The sequence below is a fragment of the Oryctolagus cuniculus genome, chromosome 1 (genome assembly GCF_051225735.1).
Source record: "Oryctolagus cuniculus isolate XC-2025 breed Fujian yellow rabbit chromosome 1, ASM5122573v1, whole genome shotgun sequence".
Classification (NCBI taxonomy): domain Eukaryota; kingdom Metazoa; phylum Chordata; class Mammalia; order Lagomorpha; family Leporidae; genus Oryctolagus; species Oryctolagus cuniculus.
The window spans coordinates 217,325,478-217,345,363 of NC_142867.1; the positions used below are offsets into that span (position 1 = coordinate 217,325,478).

General features: G+C 45.6%; 1 protein-coding gene across 5 annotated transcripts in view; it reads left to right on the top strand.

Annotated features, from left to right (window-relative positions):
- C1H9orf43 (chromosome 1 C9orf43 homolog) overlaps nucleotides 1-19,296 on the top strand; it is a 32,765-nt gene extending 13,469 nt beyond the window's left edge. For 2 of the 5 annotated variants that reach the window (XM_008273416.5, XM_089319689.1), the window contains 8 exons: nucleotides 338-374; nucleotides 1,116-1,288; nucleotides 2,336-2,486; nucleotides 2,833-2,893; nucleotides 3,167-3,207; nucleotides 3,453-3,540; nucleotides 16,723-16,749; nucleotides 18,801-19,296. In XM_008273416.5, the coding sequence (XP_008271638.3) occupies nucleotides 338-374; nucleotides 1,116-1,288; nucleotides 2,336-2,486; nucleotides 2,833-2,893; nucleotides 3,167-3,207; nucleotides 3,453-3,540; nucleotides 16,723-16,749; nucleotides 18,801-19,108 (886 nt within the window). In that variant the 3' untranslated portion in view covers nucleotides 19,109-19,296. Of the gene's footprint in view, nucleotides 1-337; nucleotides 375-1,115; nucleotides 1,289-2,335; nucleotides 2,487-2,832; nucleotides 2,894-3,166; nucleotides 3,208-3,452; nucleotides 3,541-16,722; nucleotides 16,750-18,800 lie in introns of those variants that run through there. The other 3 variants (XM_017350075.4, XR_016224987.1, XR_016224986.1) reach the window with 3 other exon arrangements.
- The last annotated feature ends 590 nt before the right edge of the window (nucleotides 19,297-19,886 follow it).

Genomic DNA, 19,886 nt, shown 5'->3' on the forward strand with positions numbered 1-19,886 from the left:
TGTCTGCTGCTTCCCAGGTGTGTCATCAGGGAGCTGGATTAGAAGCAGAGTAGCTGAGACTTGAGCCAGCACTCCGTTGTAGGATGTGGGTGTCCCAAGTGGTGGCTTAATCTGCCACACCACAATGCCTGCTGCCCCCTTGCCATGGTGTTTTTTTAAAGGTAAGTCCCTGGCAGCAGATACTGCTGGACTCCTAGAAACCATCTTTGAGTACTGATAAGGGAGAGAATCTTCATCATCACCATTCACAAATATCCTTGGTTCTTCTACTTAAGATGTCTAGGGATAAGGGTTGCTCTATTTCAGTCCAGCTGAAAAAAATGCCTTTTTCCCCCAGCCAGCATGAGAAAAAGAAAAGAAAGAAATCAACAGTGGTGAGTTCAATATTTTGTGCAAACCTTTATGATATTACTCTGTAGGATTTATTTTTGTGTTCCTCTCAGGTCTCCCCAGCCCCCACCCTTAGCCTCTTCCTTAATGAACAAAATCAGCAAAAGACAATCCTCCTTTTAGAATAATTACCCAACCACTTGCTATTCAGAGACTCCTTTTCCCTGTGTCACCTGCTGGGGAGCTGAAGAGTACTTTGAAGAGATGATAGGATAATCATTGAGTGTTCAGGGGGTACTTTTTGGCCAATTTCCAGTGCAGTGAAGTAGAATTTCAGTGGACCAAGAGTAAGACCTGTGCTTCTAATTCTGATTCTACTGTTTATGGGTAAACATGGCCTGGGGGGAGGCACAGGGCTCTAGGACTGCTGGGCCCATGGGAGTAGTATCTATTCCATTTCATTTGTTGCTGAATCCTCATCCCTAGCTCTGTGCTTGGCACATAGACAGTAAATTTCCACTCAGTTTGTTGAATGAATAAATGAAATAGCTAGAAAAACAAAACAACACAACTAATTCTTGGATGATCTCAATACAACAATAGGGTCGGGGGCCTAGAGGGAAAGATGTGGTAGTCCTCTGTGCAGAGGAGGTGGGGATGGCTGGTGCTGACCTGGAAACCGAGTTTCACATATTGGGGCTGAGTTGGGAGGCTGGAATGTTAAGGGGAAGAAAAAGGCTTGAAGAGAGTGCTTTGCACAGTTCTTTCCATAATTTCTCTTCCAGAAGAACAAGTTGTCTCTGGGTCTGCCTGGAAGGCAGCACACAAGAGCACAGTTGAGAGCGCCGGCGATAACTGTGCCCCCCGCTTCTCCAGTCCATTTGTTTGAGCAGTTCAGTTCGGAATCCATGCCTGTGTGGGCCCCAGTTGACATGTTACCTCCGGATCTGGTGGCCGAGTAAGTATCCCTTAGGCCTGTAGGACAGCCTGAGTGCCAGCTGTTGGTTAATGCTGGGAAGGGTCTAAGCGGTGCACTCTTTTCCAGCAAGTAGCAGGCTGAGAGAAAAACTGTCACAGTACTTAGTTACTGAATTCTTAGACTGTCTGACAGGCAGCGATGACAAGAGTTAACCATCAGGGCCTGCACTGTGGTGTAGTGGGCTAAGCCTCCACCTGCAGTGCTGGCCTCCCATATGGGCACTGGTTCTAGTCTTGGATGTTCCTCTTCTGACCCAGCTCTCTGCTATGGCCAGAGAAAGCAGTAGAAGATGGCCGAAGTACTTGGACGCTTGCACCTGTGTGGGAGACCTGGTAGACGCTTTCTTTGTATCAGCCCAGCTCTGGCCACTGTGGCATTTTGGGGAGTGAACCAGTGGATGGAAAACCTTTCTCTGTCCCTCCCTCTCTCTGTCTTTAACTCTACCTCTCAAATAAATACATTTATTTTTTTATTAAAAAAGAGTAACCATCACCATTTACCAAGCACTTGCTGCCAGCCAGGCTCCGGGCCTAGCACTGTACACACGCTCTCATGTTAGCCTCCATTGGCAGGAAAGGCGCTATTGCTCTCTTCTTCTATTGTGGGTGAGTGGGAGGCAGAATGGAGTTTGGAGTGAGATGACCTTTGAATTTTTGTTGAAACTTAACCAGCTTGTGAATTTGCTGGATATGTTTAGCCTGTGTAAGCTTCATTTTCCTCATTTGCAAAGTAGAGATAATAATACCCATGCTCAGCGGGTTGTAAGGATGGAGTGATTCAAAGTGCATGAGCCTGGCATGGGAACTTAGTGCAGCCTGGGCCATCAAGTTGCATGTGTAAGGCATCCCGGTGAGCAACTGCTGGTGCAGGCCTTTGGGCTGAAAGTGGAAGTTCCTTCGAACACGGACCTTCAGACCTTTCATCCAAACATCCCTTCAAACATTTCATCACTTTCTCCTCAGTCACACACTCCGAGAAGAGGTGTTGCTGACTGTCTGGCTCTGTCCCCCCCCCCCCCCCCATCAGCCTTTTCCCAGGTGGAGGGAGAGACGTGCCTTGCCCGGAGTTGAAGCTCCGGCTGGCCATGGTGAAGAAGACACTTCCCCTGGAAAAGGACCGGCCCGACAGTGTGCTTTCTTCTAAGATGTTTCTGACTACCCACCGCCTCACCCTGCAGGTAAGCGCTGGGAGCCGCCCAGGAAGAGGCCTGCGTGAGGAAGAGCTGGCTTTGTGCCCCTTATTTCTCTTTTGCCCTTACGCTCTGCATGCAGGCCCCGCAGGAGGTGGACTCTATGGAGGTGAAGGCCAGTGTATGGGGAGAGTTTGAGGAGAGCTCTGTTGGTGATTCCTCCGCACTTCAGTCCCCATGCTTTTTCCTCCCTCTGTAGGCCCTGGTACAATGCTGCAAAACACCAGGTTGTCAAAATAGCCTTGTTGATTAGAGAATAAATGCGTTGAGGGATACTCTTGGGAAAAAGGGAAAATCTACAGCTGAGCTTTTCTTAAATTCTTTTTCCCTCCAGAGACCATCGTTGCGATATCCTGAGCATTGGAAGAAGTTACAATACAGCCTAAAGATAGAAGGTAGATTTGCTGATGTTGCTGCATCCGCGTGCACTCTTCCCCCTCCAGGCCACGCTGCGCATACTTTAACTTGGTCCCAGTTAATTATCTCTGTGGCCACAGTCAGGGCCCCAGGTCAAGAACTCAGCAAACTCCAGTTTCAGGAAGTAGCTGCCTCAGGCTTGGTCCTAACCAGGGAGAGTCACCATTGTGGGGCAGGTCACAGCAGGCAGCCCGGCAGGAGGATGGGGCCTGTCTGTGGCAAGAGAATTGAGCTGGCTCTCTGGTCACCAGGTCTCAGGAAACAGCAGTGGTGGCAGCAGCAACAGAGGAAGGTGAAGACGCCTACTAAGAAACAGTAGGGTGATAGTGAGAGGACGCCTGGGCCCCGCTGGGACTGGAAGAAGCTGGTGCAGCCTGCAATGGGAAGGGATGCGTGAGGGGGCTTCTCTCTGTCTTGTGTGGCTGTGGACACAGAGTTCCTGTCTGCTTGTAGATGTTCTTTCTTGCTGTCTCCTTTTTAAAAAGTTTACCTCACTTCCAGAAGTCCCAATTTGGTTCCTTCTCTTGTGAGTTTCAGGGGGCTAAAAAGAAAGCCAAAGGCGATGCAAAGAGGTGGGACATGTCTCGTCAACGTTCGGTTAACATCGTCTGCGACTCTGTCTGTGGTAAGGAGAACATGTGCTTGGTCGGGAGGGATGGAATCCCCGAATGTAACTGAGGACAGAGAAAATCCAACATGCTTTTGCCATTACGCGACCTGCCTTTGTCAGGCCCTCAGAGTTCTTGGAGTGCTTCAGCCTGGCTGAACTAATTCGTATCCTTTGTCCATCAAATACTTGGCAAGCCAGCTGGGCTGGATGTCTGCTTTGCCTGGGGATTTGAGAGATGACCCTCAGCACGATTCCGTTATTTTTGCCTCTGGGCATACCTTAGAAAAGACAGGGCTTTGAGGATCAGGGCGTGAGCAAGTCCAGGTTCCTGAAGAGATTCCCATGAGGATCCACTGGCCAAGGAGGGAGGAAAGAGCAGGGGCACCTCGCTAGGGCCTCAGAAGACTCCTAAGAAAGCAGAGTCCCCGGGCCCTGCTGCTTCCCCACCATGACGAGGGAGTCACTGGAGCCTCGGGTGGTGTCAGCATGCTGTCCAGGGTGGTGTCAGCACGCTGTCCAGCCCCGTGAGGAAGCAGGCAGCCACCTCATGGCAGGCAGGCCTTTCTCTTTCGTGTTTGTGCCAGAGGTGAGAATGACTGTCTCGCTTTTCTGGATCCCTTCTTGTTTCTGCGCTGACAGATACACTGACCTTGACCCTCTAACATCTGACAGCTTGAGCACAGGATGGGAGGGAGGGAGAATACAGAGAGGAAGAAAGATCCTCTGAAACCTTGTGAGATTATTCCACTCTCCTCAGACTGACACTGCTGGCTTTAACGTGAGGGCAGCTGGGTAATCATCAGCGTTGCCCCTCTGCTTCTGGGGCTTTGGGAGGGCTCAGGTGAGCTGTTCCTGAGAAGGACGCTGCGCCTTACTTAGCTGCCCCTCCTGCTGAGCTCTGAAACCAACGATGCCCTCCAACCTGAGGACGTCGGGAGATCCCCGACCTTCCCAAGGGAGGAGCCAGGATCAGGGCTGTGGCCCACGGTGGGAGGAGACGTGTCCAGGAGTGGCAGCCCCTCCAGGTGATCACTGCTGCTCCCCCGAATGCCATTCCAGTGCCTTTTATACCCCTTCTTGATACCTCCAGTAGGAGCCGTTTTGCTTGGGTGACTGGGGAGCTCCTTGAGTTATTTCCTTAGGGCAGTGGCCTGTCCTCACTGAGTTGAGAAAGGTCTGATAGAAGAGATGATTCTTGTACTGAAACTTTTTTTTAAAAGATATTTTATTTGAAAGAGATACAGAGGGAGAGAGAAGGAGAGACAGAGAGAGAACTTCCATGCTCTGATGCATTCCCCAATGGCCACCATAGCTGCGGCTGGGACAGGCCAAAGCCAGGAGCCAGGAGCTTCTTCCAGGTCTCCCATGTGGTTGCAGGCACTCAAGCACTTGGGCTATCCTGTACTGTTTTCCCAAGTGTATTAGCAGGGAGCTGGATTGGAAGTGGAGCAGGCAGGACTCAAACCGGTGCACGTACGGGATGCCAGCACTGTAGATGGCAGTTTAACCTTCTTTTTTTTTAAAAGCTTTTATTTAATGATTACAAATTTCATAGGTACAACTTTAGGAATATAGTGGTTCTTCCCCTCATACCGACCCTCCCACCCCCACTCCCGTCCCACTTCCTACTCCCTCTCCCATCCCATTCTTCATTAAGATTTGTTTTTAATTAACTTTATATACAGAAGACCAGCTCTATACTTAGTAAATATTTCAACAGTTTGTACCCTCCCCCACAATGCATAAAGTACTGTTTGCAGTTAATTCTCATAGTACAACTCATTAAGGACAGAGGTCCTGCATGGGGAATAAGTGCACAGTGACTCTGTTGTTAATTTAACAATTAACACTCTTATTTATGACATCAGTGTTCACCCAAGGCTCTTGCCATGAGCTGCCAAGGCTATGGAAGCCTTTTGAGTCCACATACAGACTCCATCAGTATGTAGACAAGGCCATAAGCAAAGTGGAAATTCTCTCCTCCCTTCAGAGAAAAGTACATCCTTCTTTGATGGCCCCTTTCCACTGGGATCTCACAGAGATCCTTCATGTAGGACTTTTTCTTTTGTGTGTGTGTGTGTGTGTGTGTGTGTGTGCTGCTGTGTCTTGGCTTTCCATGCTTGAAATGCTGTCATGGGCTTATCAGCCAGTCCAGAGTGCCTTAAGGGCTGCTTCTGAGGTCAGAGTGCTGTTTAGGGCATTCTATGAGTCTGCTGTGTGGACTGCTTCCCATGTTGAAACATTCTCTCCTTTTAAATTCTATTTTTATTACCAAACATTTGGTCTTATTTATGTGATCCCTTTGACAGTTAATCCTATCTGTATGATCAATTTCTTACTTAATATGATCACTTTAACATGTAAGATGGCATTAGTACCACCCAGCTTAATGGAATTTGGATTTGCATGGCAAGTTTTTAGCTTTACCCTTAGGGGTAAGTCCATGGGAATGTGTGCCAAACTATATAGCTCCTCCCTCTCTTATTCCCACTCTTATTTTTTTTACTGGGATCTATTTTCAATTGACTTTATACACCTATGATTAATTTTATGTTAAGTAAAGAGTTAAACCAATGATATTAAATAATAAATAAATAAAAATAATTAAAAAATAAAATAAATTAACAAACTGTTCCTTGACAGTCAAGACAAGGGCTGTTCAAGTCATTGCTTCTCATAGTGTCAGTTTCACTTCTACAGGTTTCCTTTTAGGTGCTCTGTTAGTTATCACAGATCAGGGAGGATATATGGTATTTTTCCCTTTCAGACTGGCTTATTTCACTAAGTATGTTTTACACATTCATCAGTTTTTTTTTTAAATGACCAAATTTCATTTTTTTTACAACTGTGTAGTATTCCATAGAGTACATATCCCATAATTTCTTTATCTAGTCTTTGGTTGATGGACATTTAGGTTGATTCCATGTATTAGCTATTGTGAATTGAGCTGCAATAAACATGGAGATGTAGATAGCTCTTTTATTTGCTGATTTCATTTCCCTTGAGTAAATTCTGAGGAGTGGAATGGCTGGGTTGTATGGTAGGACTATATTCAGATTTCTGAGGTATCTCCAAGCTATCTTCCATGGTGTTTTTACCAGTTTGCATTCCCACCAACAATGGATTAGGGTACCTTTTCCCCACATCCTCGCCAGCATTTGTTGTTTGTTGATTTCTGTATGAAAGCCATTCTAACTGGGGTGAGGTGATGCCTCATCGTGGCTTTGATTTGCATTTCCATGATGGCAAGTGACCCTGAGCATTTTTTCATGTGTCTGTTGGCCTTTTGGATTTCTTCTTTTGAAAAATGTCTGTTTAAGCCCTTTGCCTATTTCCTGACTGGTTTTTTTTTTTTTTTTTGTTATTGTTGAGTTTTTTGATCACTTCATATATTCTGGTTATTAATCCTTTATCAGTTGCATGGTTTGCAAATAATTTCCCCCATTTTGTCAGCTGCCTCTTCACATTTCTGACTGTTTTCTTTTGCAGTACAGAAGCTTTTCAATTTGATGTAATATTGTTTGTTGATTTTGGCTTTTATTGTCTGTGTCTCTGGGGTCTTTTCTAGGAACTCTTTACTTGTGCCAATGTCTTGCAGGGTTTCCCCAATGCTCTCTAATAGTTTAATGGTATTGGGTCATAGATTGAAGTCTTCATCCATTTTGAATGGATTTTTGTGTAAGGTCTAAGTTAGGGGTCCTGCTTCACGTTTCTGCATGTGAAAATCCAGTTTTTCCAGCACCATTTGTTGAAGAGACTGTTCTTGCTCCAGGGAATGGTTTTATCTCCTTGGTCAAATATAAATTGGTTATAGATGTTTGGATTGATTTTTGACATTTTTATTTTGTTGCATTGGTCTATCCATCTGTTTTTGTGCCAATACCGGGCTATTTTGATTATAACTGCCTTGTAATATGTCTTGAAATCTGGTATTGTGATGCCTCTGGCTTTGTTTTTGTTGTATAAGATTGCTTTAGCTATTGAGGTCTCCTGTGTTTCCAAAGAATTTCAGCATCATTTTTTCTAGATCTGAGAAGAATGTCTTTGGTATTTTGATTGGTATTGCATTGAATCTGTAAATTACTTTCAGAAAAATGGGCATTTGGTGATATTGATTCTTCTAATCCATGAACATGGAAGTTTTTACTTTTTTATGTCTTCTATTTCTTTTTAATGTTTTGTAATTCTCCTCATAGAGATCTTTGATGTCCTTGGTTAAATTTTTTCCAAGGTTTTTTATTTTTTTGTAGCTGTTGTGAATTGGAATGATCTTAGAAGTTCTTTCTCACCTGTAGCATTATATGTGTATCCAAAGGTATTGTTTTTTGTGTGTTGATTTTATATTCTGCTATTTTACCAAACTCTTTTATGAGTTCCAGTAGTCTCTTAGGGGAGTCTTTTGCATCCCCTATATATAGAATCATATCATCTGCAAAGATGGATAGTTTGACTTAATCTTTACTGATTTGAATCCCTTGGGGCTAAAACTTCCAGGACTTTATTGAATAGCAATGGTGAGAGTGTGCATCCTTGTCTTGTTCTAGATCTCAGTGGGAATGCTTCCAACTTTCCCCCAGTCAATAGGACGCTGGCTATGGGTTTGTCATAAGTTGCCTAGATTGTGTGGAGGAATATTCCTTCTAAACTCAATTTGCTTAGAGTTTTAATAATGAAAGGGTATTGTATTTTGTCAAATGCTTTCTCTGCATCTATTGAGATAATCATATGGTTTTTGTTCTTCAGTTTGCCAATGTGATGTATTACATTGATTTCTGTATGTTGAACCATCCCTGCATACATGGGATAAATCCCACTTCGTCTGGGTGAATGATCTTTCTGATGTGTTGTTAGATTTGATTGGCCAGAATTTTGTTGGGGATTTTTGCATCTATGTTCATTAGGGAAATTGGTCTGTAGTTCTCTTTCTCTGTTGCATCTTTTCCAGGTTTAGGAATTAAGGTGATATTGGCTTCATAGAAAATTTGGGAGGATTCTCTCCCTTTCAATTGTTTTGAATAACTTGAGAAGAATTAGAGTTAGTTCTTCTTTAAATGTCTGGTAGAATTCAGCAGTGAAACCATCTGGTCCTGGGCTTTTCTTTGTTGGGAGGGTCTTTATTACTGATTCAATTTCTGTCTTGGTTATGCGTCTGTTTAGGTTTTCTGTGTCTTCATGGCTCAGTTTAGGTAGATTGTATGTTCTTAGGAATCCAACAGTTTCTTCTAGGTTTCCCAGTTTGTTGGCATACAGTTCTTTGTAGTAGTTTCTGATGATTCTTTTAATTTCTGTGGTGTCTGTTGTTATATTTCCTTTTTCATCTCTAATTTTATTGATTTGGGTCTTCTCCTTTTTTTTGATTAGTTGGGCTGATGGTGTGGCAGTTTTGTTTATTTTTTCAAAAAATCAGCTCTTCATTTTGCTGATCTTTTATATTATTTTGGTTTCAAATTTTGTTGATTTCTTCTCTAATTTTGATTATTTCTTTTCTTCTACTAGTTTTGAATTTGGTTTGCTGTTGTTTTTCTAGATCCTTGATAGTTCATTTATTTGGTGTCTTTCCAATTTATTGATGTTGGCACCAATTGCTGTAAATTTTCCTCTTAACACTGCTTTTGCTGTATCCCACAAATTTTGGTAAGTTGTATTGTTGTCTTCATTTGTTTCCACAAATCTTTTGATTTCTTCTTTGACTCACTGTTCATTCAGAAACATGTTGTTCATTCTCCATGTGTTTGTAGAGATTCTTGAGTTATTGATACCCAGTTTCACTGCATTGTGGTCCAAGAAAATGCATGGTATGATTTCAATTTTTTTGAATTTTCTGAGACTTGCTTTATGGCCTAGCATGTGGTCAATCCTAGAGAAAGTTTCATGCACTGGAGAGAAAAATGGGTACTCTGTGGTTGTAGGATGGAAGGCTCTGTAGATATCTGCTAGGTCTGTTTGGTCTGTGGTGTTGATTAACTCTGTTGTTTACTTATTGATTTTTGGTCTGATTGATCTGTCCATTGCTGAAAAGTGAGGTATTGAAGGCCCCTATTACTATTGTATTTGAGTCTATATCTCCCTTTAAACCCTTAACACTTCTTTTAAATAGCCAGGTGCCCTGTAATTAGGTGCATATACAATTATAATAGTCACATCTTCCTGTTGAATTTATCCTTTGGTCATTATGTAGTGTCCTTCTTTATCTCTTTTAATAGTTTTTGTGTTAAAGTATATTTTGTCTGATATTAGGATGGCCACACCAGCTCTTTTTTGGTTTCTGTTACCATAGATAATCTTTTTCCATCCTTTCATTTTCAGTCTGCATGCATCTTTGTTGGTAAGATGTGTTACTTGTAGGCAGCAAATAGATGGGTTTTCTTTTTTAATCCATTCAGCCAGCCTGTGTCTTTTAAGTGGGGAATTGAGACTATTTACATTCAGTGTGACTATTGTTAAATATCAACTTTTCCCTGTCATGTTTCCGTAAATAGTCCTGTTTATGTATTTTGGATTTCATTTGTACTTTTGCTGGATGATTTTCTGTGTTCATCTACTTTTGTAGTGATGTTCCTGTTTCTGTGTGTAGCACATCCTTGAACATCTTTTGTAAGGCTGGGTGAGTAGTTGCAAATTCTTTCAATTTTTGCTTGCTGTGAAAGATCCTTATTTCTTCTTCATTCATAAATGAGAGTTTTGCAGTGTACAGTATTCTTTGTTGACAGTTTTTTTCTCTTAGGACTGGGATATGTTTTGACATTGTCTCCTTCCCTGTAGGGTTTGGGATGAGAAGTTCAGAGTGATTCTACTTGGGTTTCCTTTAAATGTGATTTGTCCTTTCTCTCCTGCACATTTTATTTTTTATTTATTTTTAAAAGATTTATTTATTTATTTGAAAGTCAGAGTTACACAGAGAGAGGAGAGGCAGAGAGAGAGAGAGAGGTCTTCTGTCTGATGGTTCACTCCCCAGATGACCGCACCGGTCAGAGCTGTGCTAATCTGAAGCCAGGAGCCAGGAGCTTCTTCCAGGTCTCCCACGTGGGTGCAGGGGCCCAAGGTCTTGGACCATCTTCTACTGCTTTCCCAGGCCACAGCAGAGAGCTGGATTGGAAGAGGAGTAGCCGGGACTAGAACCGGTGCTCATATGGGATGCTGGAGCTTTAGGCCAGGGTGTTAACCCACTGTACCACAGCGCCGGCCCCTCCTGCACATTTTAACATCTTTTCTTTATGTTTTACTGAGGAGAGTTTTTCTGCCATGTGTGGGGAGCAATCCGGACCGGACTAGACTGAGTTACTGGAATTAAGACTTATTCTATGCATCTGCTCTCCCACAATATGGCGCTGGGAGAGAAGTAAACAGCTTCCGCACAGCTGCCTCCAGTTCAACTAATAAACTGTAGGACTTGCTATTGATTGGAGGAGAGCAGCGTACTCGGCATGTGGGCAGCCGAGTTAGGATTGGCGGAGGAGGACTATAAAGGAGGAGAGAGACGGCATGCACCAGGAACATCTATGGGGAACATCTAAGGGAACCCGTGCAGCCCCCGAGAAAGCCGGCCGGCGGTGTGCCGCTCCCCTGCGGAAGTGGGGAATGTGGCCAGGGGGAACTGCCCTTCCACGGAGGTGGAAGGGATAGTAGCCAACCCGGGAAGAACCAGCAGCAAACCCGGGGAAGGCCGAGCAGACGAAAGAACAGCGCAGGGTCCTGTGTCGTTCCTCCACGAAGAGGGGGAGCGACATAATGGTGCCGTGACTCGGATAGGAAACCTAGGACGGATAGGAAACTTAGGAGGGAAGAAATGGGAAGAAGCAGGAAAATACCGGAGAGAGAGACTAGCGAAGAGCCTAGGGGAAAGCCGGACAAGAAAGGTGCCGGAAGAAGCTATTGAAAGCCTAGGCATAGACTCGGATACGGACTGTGGGAAAGAAGTTAGGATTGAAAGCGAAAGTGAAAGCTTTCATAGACTCGGATGCGGACTATGTCGGGGAAGCTAGGAGATTAAAAGCGAAAGTGAAACCTGGAGGAGGCTTGGACTCCGATACGGACTGTGGGGAGTAGCCAGGAGAAATGAGAGGAATATTGTTGGAAGAAAACTTAAGGAAACATACCGGGTAGAGAAAAATGTTAGGGAGGATGAAGCCGCGAGTGCAGGCCGAGGCGGAGATATAAGCCACCTTGGAATTCTTCAAGTCACCCCGGGGAGCAAGAGGCGAAGATCTGGAACCAGAGGCAGAGACGTGGGCCGCCAGGTTGAAATTCGCCAGGTTAGTCCGGGGAACTTGGACTGAATGCCGGTGGTGGCGGAAACATTCGCGGAAGCCGCCGCGTGCAGAGAGAGCACGGGGCGTGAATAGATAGGGAACGCTGGCGCGAGGCCGTGGTGCAGGCGCGAAGTGCGTGGAGACCGCGGAGCGTGCGCGCAGAGCCGGGAACCCGCCGGCGGGGCGAGGCGCCGGGAAGCTGCAGGGATAAGAGATACAGAAGTTTAGAAGTAAAGTGAGAAAAATAGGAATGCTGGAAGATAGAAGTAAAATGGGAGAAATAGGAATGCCCGGAGATAGAGAAATAGAGAAATAAAAAGGCCTCCCTACAACACTGCAATGTGAGAGCTTGGATTCGGTCTGCCCAATTAGTGAGGCGATGAGCACCTGGGCGGCTAGCAGCTTGTGCGCCGCAGGTCACCGAAGACAGGCACGAATTAACATCAGTAAGGCTTCCCCACAATGCAACAATTAGGAGGCTTGGATTCGGTCTGCCTGATTAAGGCGGTAAGCGCCAGCAAGCAGCTCGACCAGAGTATGAGCTGCAGGTCACCGAAGATAGGCACGAACCAACACTAATAAGTCTCCCCCACAATAAGGCAATGAGAAGGCTTGGATTCGGTTTGCCTGATAGGTTTTGTAAGCACCTGCAGGCAGTTCTAGCAGAGTAGAGCATGCGCTGCAGGGCACCGAACACAGGCACGCATCAGCGCCTAAAAACCTCCTCACAACATGGCGAAGAGAGGACCCGGATTCGGTTTGCCTGATAGGACTTGTAAGAGCCTGTGGCAACTCTAGCAAGTAGAGCAGAGTGTGTGCCACGGGGCACCGAAGACAGGCGCGTATCAACGCCAAAAAATAAAAAGAAAGGGGGATCTGTGGGGAGCAATCCGGACCGGACTAGACTGAGTTACTGGAATTAAGACTTATTCTATGCATCTGCTCTCCCACAATATGGCGCTGGGAGAGAAGTAAACAGCTTCCGCACAGCTGCCTCCAGTTCAACTAATAAACTGTAGGACTTGCTATTGATTGGAGGAGAGCAGCGTACTCGGCGTGTGGGCAGCCGAGTTAGGATTGGCGGAGGAGGACTATAAAGGAGGAGAGAGACGGCATGCACCAGGAACATCTATGGGGAACATCTAAGGGAACCCGTGCAGCCCCCGAGAAAGCCGGCCGGCGGTGTGCCGCTCCCCTGCGGAAGTGGGGAATGTGGCCAGGGGGAACTGCCCTTCCACAGAGGTGGAAGGGATAGTAGCCAACCCGGGAAGAACCAGCAGCAAACCCGGGGAAGGCCGAGCAGACGAAAGAACAGCGCAGGGTCCTGTGTCGTTCCTCCACGAAGAGGGGGAGCGACACCATGTATCATGGTGAAGTTCTTTTCTGGTCATGTCTATTGGGAGTTCTGTGTACTTCCTGTACTTGAGTCTCTTTCTTTCTCCATAGTGGGAAAGTTCTCTGTTATTATTTCATTAAGAAGGCCTTCTAATCCTTTCTCTCTTTCCATGCCTTCTGGAATTCCTAGGACCCATATATTGGGTCATTTGATAGAATCTTGTAGATCTCCAACTGTGATTTTAATTTTCTAATTTCTTCTTTTGTTTGGTCTGACTGTATTTCCAAAAATTTGTCTTCGAGTTTTGATTTTCTTTTTTCTGTCTCACCTATTCTATTGTCAAAGCTTTCCACTGCATTTTATATTTGATCTACTGAATTCTTCATTTCTAGTATTTCTTTTTTTTCAACTTTTATTTAATAAATATAAATTTCCAAAGTGCAACTTTTGAATCACAGCAACTTTTCCCCCCATAACTTCCTCCTACCCACAACCATCCCATCTCCCACTCTCTCTCCCATCCCATCCTTCATCAAGATTCATTTTCAATCATCTTTATGTACAGAAGATCAACTTAATGTATTACTAATTAACGATTTCAGCAGACAGCACCCACACAGACACACGAAGCACAGAGTACTATTTGAGTAGTACTTTCACCGTTAATTCACATAGTATAATACATTAAGGACAAAGATCCTACATGGGGAGTAGGTGCACAGAGACTCCCATTGTTGATTTAACAATTGACACTCTTATTTATGATGTCAGTAATCACCGAGGCTCTTGTCATGAGCTGCCAAGGCTATGGAAGCCTCCTGAGTTCACAAACTCTGATCTTATTTAGACAAGGCCATAGGCAAAGTGAAAATTCTCTCCTCCAGAGAAAGGTATCTCCTTCTTTGATGGCCCTTTCTTTCCACTGGGATCTCACTCACAGAGATCCCCCATCCAGGTCATTTTTTTGCCAGAGTGTCTTGGCTTTCCATGCCTGCGAAACTCTCATGGGCTTTCTAGCCAGATCCGAATGCATTAAGGACTGAATCTGAGGCCAGAGTGCTGCTCAGAGCATTTGCCATTCTATGAGTCTGCTGTGTATATCGCCTCCCATGTAGGATCATTCTCTCATTTTTGATTCTATCAATTATTATTTGCAGACACTGGTCTTATTTATGTAATACTTTTGACACTTAATCCTATCTTTTTGATCAACTATGAACTTAAACTGATCACTTTAACAAGTAAGATGGCATTGGTACGTGCCACCTTGATGGGATTGAATTAGAATTCCCTGGCACGTTTCCAGTCTACCATCAGGGGTAAGTCCAAGCAAGCATGTGCCAAACTATTTATCTCCTCCCTCCCTCATTCCCACTCTTATATTTAACAGGGCTAACCCCTCAGTTAATTTTAAATGCCCAAGAATAATTGTGTGTTAATCAAAGAGTTCAACCAATGGTACCAAGTAGAACAAAAAAATACTAAAAGAAAGAAAATAGTAAGCTGTTCCTCGAAATAAGCCAGTCCCAAAGGGACAAATATCATATGTTCTCCCTGATTGGTGACAACTGAGCACCTAAAAGGAAACCTGTTGAAGTGAAATGGATACTATGAGAAACATTTCTAGTATTTCATTCTGACTTCTCTTTAATATCTCAATTTCTTGGGAGTGCTTTTCATTTAGATCATGGATTTGTTTCTGATTGCTTCTAAGTAATCTGACGATTAATTTTCTGAATTAGTTTTCTGGCATATCCTTGATATCTTTTTCTGCAGTTTCTATTATTGAAGAGTTGTAGTGTTCCTTTGGGACACTCATAGTGTCTTCTTTATTCTTATTTGGGTTTTTCCTTTGTTTTTTGGCATTTTTGGTTTCTTTTCTCTTTAATTTGTCTTTGTGCTTGTGGTGAGATTTCCTTCTATTATGAACTGCTGTGTGTCTGTGTGATGCAAGTGGAAGCACGCAGCTTCATCTCCTGGAGTCCTGCTCACTTCTAGATCATCATGGGGGCAGGTACAAGAGGTCTGGTGCGGCCGGCGCCGTGGATCACTAGGCTAATCCTCCGCCTAGCGGCGCCAGCACACCGGGTTCTAGTCCCGGTTGGGGTGCCAGATTCTGTCCCAGTTGCCCCTCTTCCAGGCCAGCTCTCTGCTGTGGCCAGGGAGTACAGTGGAGGATGGCCCAGGTGCTTGGGCCCTGCGCCCCATGGGAGACCAGGAAAAGCACCTGGCTCCTGCCATCGGATCAGCGCGGTGCGCCGGCCGCAGTGCGCCGGCCGCGGCAGCCATTGGAGGGTGAACCAATGGCAAAGGAAGACCTTTCTCTCCGTCTCTCTCTCACTGTCCACTCTGCCTGTCAAACAAACAAACAAACAAGAGGTCTGCTGCACTAAGCCCCGCCTACTGGGGGGGCCAGACTTGCTTCTCACTGGTGCATGAAACGAACTTGAGTTTTTTATATTTGGGACTTCTCCTTGTATAGCTTGCGTGGGAGGGAGGAAATTACTCTGAAATGTTGTGATCCTCATTCCCAGTGGGGGGTGTTGTGAGGTGGCCCCTGTAGTTGATGGGTGTGTGCATGGGAGGCATATGCGGTAGTCCCTTGCTTACATTTGAAAATGTGAACAATCAATATGGCTTCTCCCAGCCAGCTGCAGGTCCGGTTGGGGGAAGGAGGGAGACATAGATGAACGGGGTTGTCCCCGAACTCTCCGTTTGTTCTATACTTTCTCTTTCTTCCTACTTGGAACTTCAAACCCAGTAGCCAGGCTCTCTTGGCTGCTGCTATCTGCAACTCCGTGGACTCATGGTTTCTCACCTGGTTCACTGTGGAGGGTGGTGCAAATCTCCCTGTTTGGCATCTCCACCGCGCCTCTGCTGCACCTCCTCCACCTCCACTTCCTTTTTTTTTTTTTTTTTTTTTGGCTCCCTCGGTGTGGACCTGCTCAGTCTCTGTTGGACTCCTGGGCTTCGCTGTGTGAATTTATCATGGCTCTCGAACTTCCCCTTTTGAAAAAAGACTTATTTATTTATTTGAAAGTCAGAGTTACAGAGAGGGTGAGAGAGAAAGAGAGAGAGAGAGATCCATCAATCCAGTTTAGCCTTCTGTGCCACAATGCTGGCATCTTTGTACTGAATGTTGAATATGTGTGGGAGGTGGGAGGTTTCTGTGATACAGAATAGCATTTCTGGGAGCTGGAATAGCCTGTGCAAAGATATCTTTCAGGAGCACTGCTGCTCCTGGTAAGTTCAGTGTGGCTGCAGAGCTGGGCATTAAGGAAGCAGGGTAGGTAGATCAGGCCAAAGAATTAGGTGGATGCTTGTAAGCCTTCAGGTTGCACCCCACGCCTATGAAATCAGAATTTCTGGTGCTAGGAAGCAGTCCTCAGTGATTGTAGAGCTCCCCAGTGCTTCCGGTGTGCAGCGAAGGTGAGAACCTCCGCTTGTGGGAGCCAACGGCAGTGTTGTCTTTTGGCATAATACTCCTGGTGCCAGGTTGGAGGCTGCTTGTTCAAATGGAGATTGAGGAAAGAGTGAGCACATTTAGGGACTAGTTGGTGAAACAGATCATGCAAAAGAAACATGAAACTAGAACTTTGTTTTGGTTTTCAGAATCCGATGGGATGCTGCAGGAAGAAGGTGAGTCACATCTGGTAAGAGGAATGTTCATAAACTGAAAAGGTAGAGTTGGGGTTTCTCTTGCTGCTTTAATGTGTAGGTATCTGCCCCTTAGGTTTCCTGGAGGAATTCTGATTCTTTAAAAAGATTTATTTATTTATTTATTTGAAAGTCAGAATTACAGAGAGGAGGGGAGAGAGAGATACCTTCTACCTGCTGGTTCACTTCTAAAATGGCCACAACGGCCGAGACTGGGCCAGGTGGAAGCCAGGAGCCAGCAGCCTCTTTTGGGTCTCCCACGTGGGTGCAGGGACTCAAACACTATCCTCTGCTGCTTTCCCAGGTGCATTAGCAGGGAGCTGGGTTGGAGGTTGAGCAGCTAAGACTTGAAACAGAACCCATATGGGATGCCAGTGCTGTAGATGGTGCTTTAACCTGTGTCGTCACAGCGCCAGCCCTTCTCTTTTTACACAGATATTTTGCTTTAATCTCTGATTCTATAGTAGATGTGGTCACAGTCCTAGGTAAAGAGAATTACAAAGGTCTGTTTTTTTTTTTTAAGAGAAGGCCCTTGCTTTTTTTTCTTTTAAGATTTATTTATTTATTTGAAAGTCAGAGTTACAGAGAAGCAGAGGCAGAGAGGTAGAGAGAGAGAGAGAGAGAGAGAGAGAGAGAGGTCTTCCATCCTCTGGTTCACTCCCCAATTGTCTGCAATGGCCGGAGCTGTGCCCATCTGAAGTCAGGAGCCAGGAACTTCCTCAGGGTCTCCCACATGTGTGCAGGGGCCCAAGGCCTTGGGCCATTTTCTACTGCTTTCCTAGGCCACAGCAGAGAGCTGGATCAGAAGTGGAGCAGCCGGGACTAGAACTGGTGCCCATATGGGATGCCGGCGCTGCAGGTGGCAGCTTTACCTGCTATGCCATGGTGCTGGGCCCCTTACTCTCTTTTACATGTTCCCAATGTTTTGCCTTATGTAGGGTGGGGATTCACTTGTAAGCTACTAGAGTCACTTGTAGGTCAACTAGAAACTCAACGATGATACAGAAGTACCAATAAGATGAGAATTGAGTTGGCTCTGTGGTCGTGAGTTCAGAGAACTCTGCCAGGTCTGGCAAGTAACATGAAGCAGCAGCAGTAGCAGATGGAGACAGAAGTAGTCTGGTGAGTGTACCAGGGCCTCTGCCCAGTGCGGTTGTCTATTACAGTGAGCAAATCCCCCCAAAGCTTAAGCCGTGGAGATGTGTTATTTCTAGTGATCTGCGATCGGCTAGGCAATTATTCTGGCCTTGCTTAAGAGCACTCAGTGTAGCTTGTCTGGGACAGTTGGCCGCATTGCCTGGATTCTTCAATGAGGCCTCTCCGTGTGTCTTGTTTAGTACTTGATAGTATAGCGGTCTCATGAAAATACCTTCATAAGTGATGGGCCTGGTGGTAAAACAGTGTCACTTTTCCCATATTTTATTGGTCAAAGAAGTCACATGTCAAGCCAAGATTCAGAATAGAAGAACCAAATTCCATCTCTTGATGGGAGGAACTTGTGTACCTACAGGCCTATGGGTAGTTGTTGGCAGCCGTCTTTGGAGGTGGTCTGCCTTTAGGTGACTGAGGGAATGGAGAGAAGTGGGTTCTGGCTTCATCTGGACATCCCGGAGGGCAAAGAATATGTGATGCATGGCTCTCTTTAGGCCTGGGAGGGGAGTCTTTGTTCTGTCTTTGATGTGAATTTCTCCAAGAACAGCATCTTTTAGGAAAATCCTTTTAGTTTCTGAAGCCTTGACTCATATTTCCTTATACTTCCCTCAGTGAATCACAGAATTCCTCAGAGAGAACAAAGATGGACCACTCTGAGAGCTCTGTGGGTTTTTCTCCAGTGTGGAAGACAGGCTGTGAGACTGAGTAGAGGGATGGCAGCTTCTGTGTTAATGTGGACGGTTTACCTCGGTGGAGGGCGGAGTCCTCCTCCTTCGAGGAGGTGATGCAGGCTCCTCAGTCTTTCTTTTTTCCACCCTCCGCCTGCCACAGTTACTTGGGAGAAGGCTACAGGTGCGATTAACGGTTGGGTCTCCTTTTAGGTCCTGAATTGTCTGAGATGGAACCTGCTTATGAGAACAATAGCACTGCAGCGGAGGCTGTACTGGAAGTTGAGGTTGCCAGGCGAGAGACCTCCAAGAGGCTTGCAGGAAGCGTGACCGGAGTAAGCTGGAACCCTGAGCTCAAACTCCTGAGGATTATTCAGGCCACTGATGACGAGGAGCAGGAGAACCAAGCCTCTGGGGCACAGAGTGAGGAGTCTCTGGAGGCCTGGGCTGCGGACGAGACTGAGGAAGCCTTATCCAGAGCAGAATGGCTGGCAGCCCACGGATCGCGGCCTTCCCTCTGAGGGAAGAAGGGAGAGGGCACTTCCGTCCTCTGGAGCCCTCACCAGCGCCATTCTGTTGCTGTCATTCACTTCTCGCCTCTAAAATAAATGAGGGAGAAAAGCCCCACCCATTTTAAACTTAGATTATTTCTCTTTCATGAGAGTCCGAATAATTTTAGTGAATAAATGCAACTACTTTTCTATCAAAAGACTTATTCTCTTGTCTCTGGGAGGAGGGGAGAGAGGTTTCCAGTTAGAGGAGCTGCATTTTGCCTATGGGAACCCTCCTGCCATTCCTAGATTTTCTTCTCCTTCTTGGAATTGGTTTCTTTTAGAGGTGGGATCCGAAGCTTTATCAAATACTGCCCCAATCCATGTTTACTGGACTCATACTAACCAAGAGGAATTCAAAGCTCTAGTTTCTAAGGGGCCGAGTCTGCAGAAGTTTCAGTTTGATGCTCATCAAGCTTCAGAATTCTGTAGTCTCTGTGGGGAGCAGCCCGGACTGGACTGAGTTACTGGAATTAAGACTTATTCTATGCATCTGCTCTCCCACAATATGGCGCTGGGAGAGGAGGCAACAGCTTCTACACAGCTGCCTCTCACCAACTTGACAAGCTGCAGGACCTGCTCCTGATTGGAGGAGAGCAGCGTACTCGGCATGTGGGCAGCCGAGTTAGGATTGGCGGAGGAGGACTATAAAGGAGGAGAGAGACGGCATGCACCAGGAACATCTAAGGGGAACATCTACCTGAGGAACACCTGTGCAGCCCCCGAGAGAGCCGGCCGGCGGTGTGCC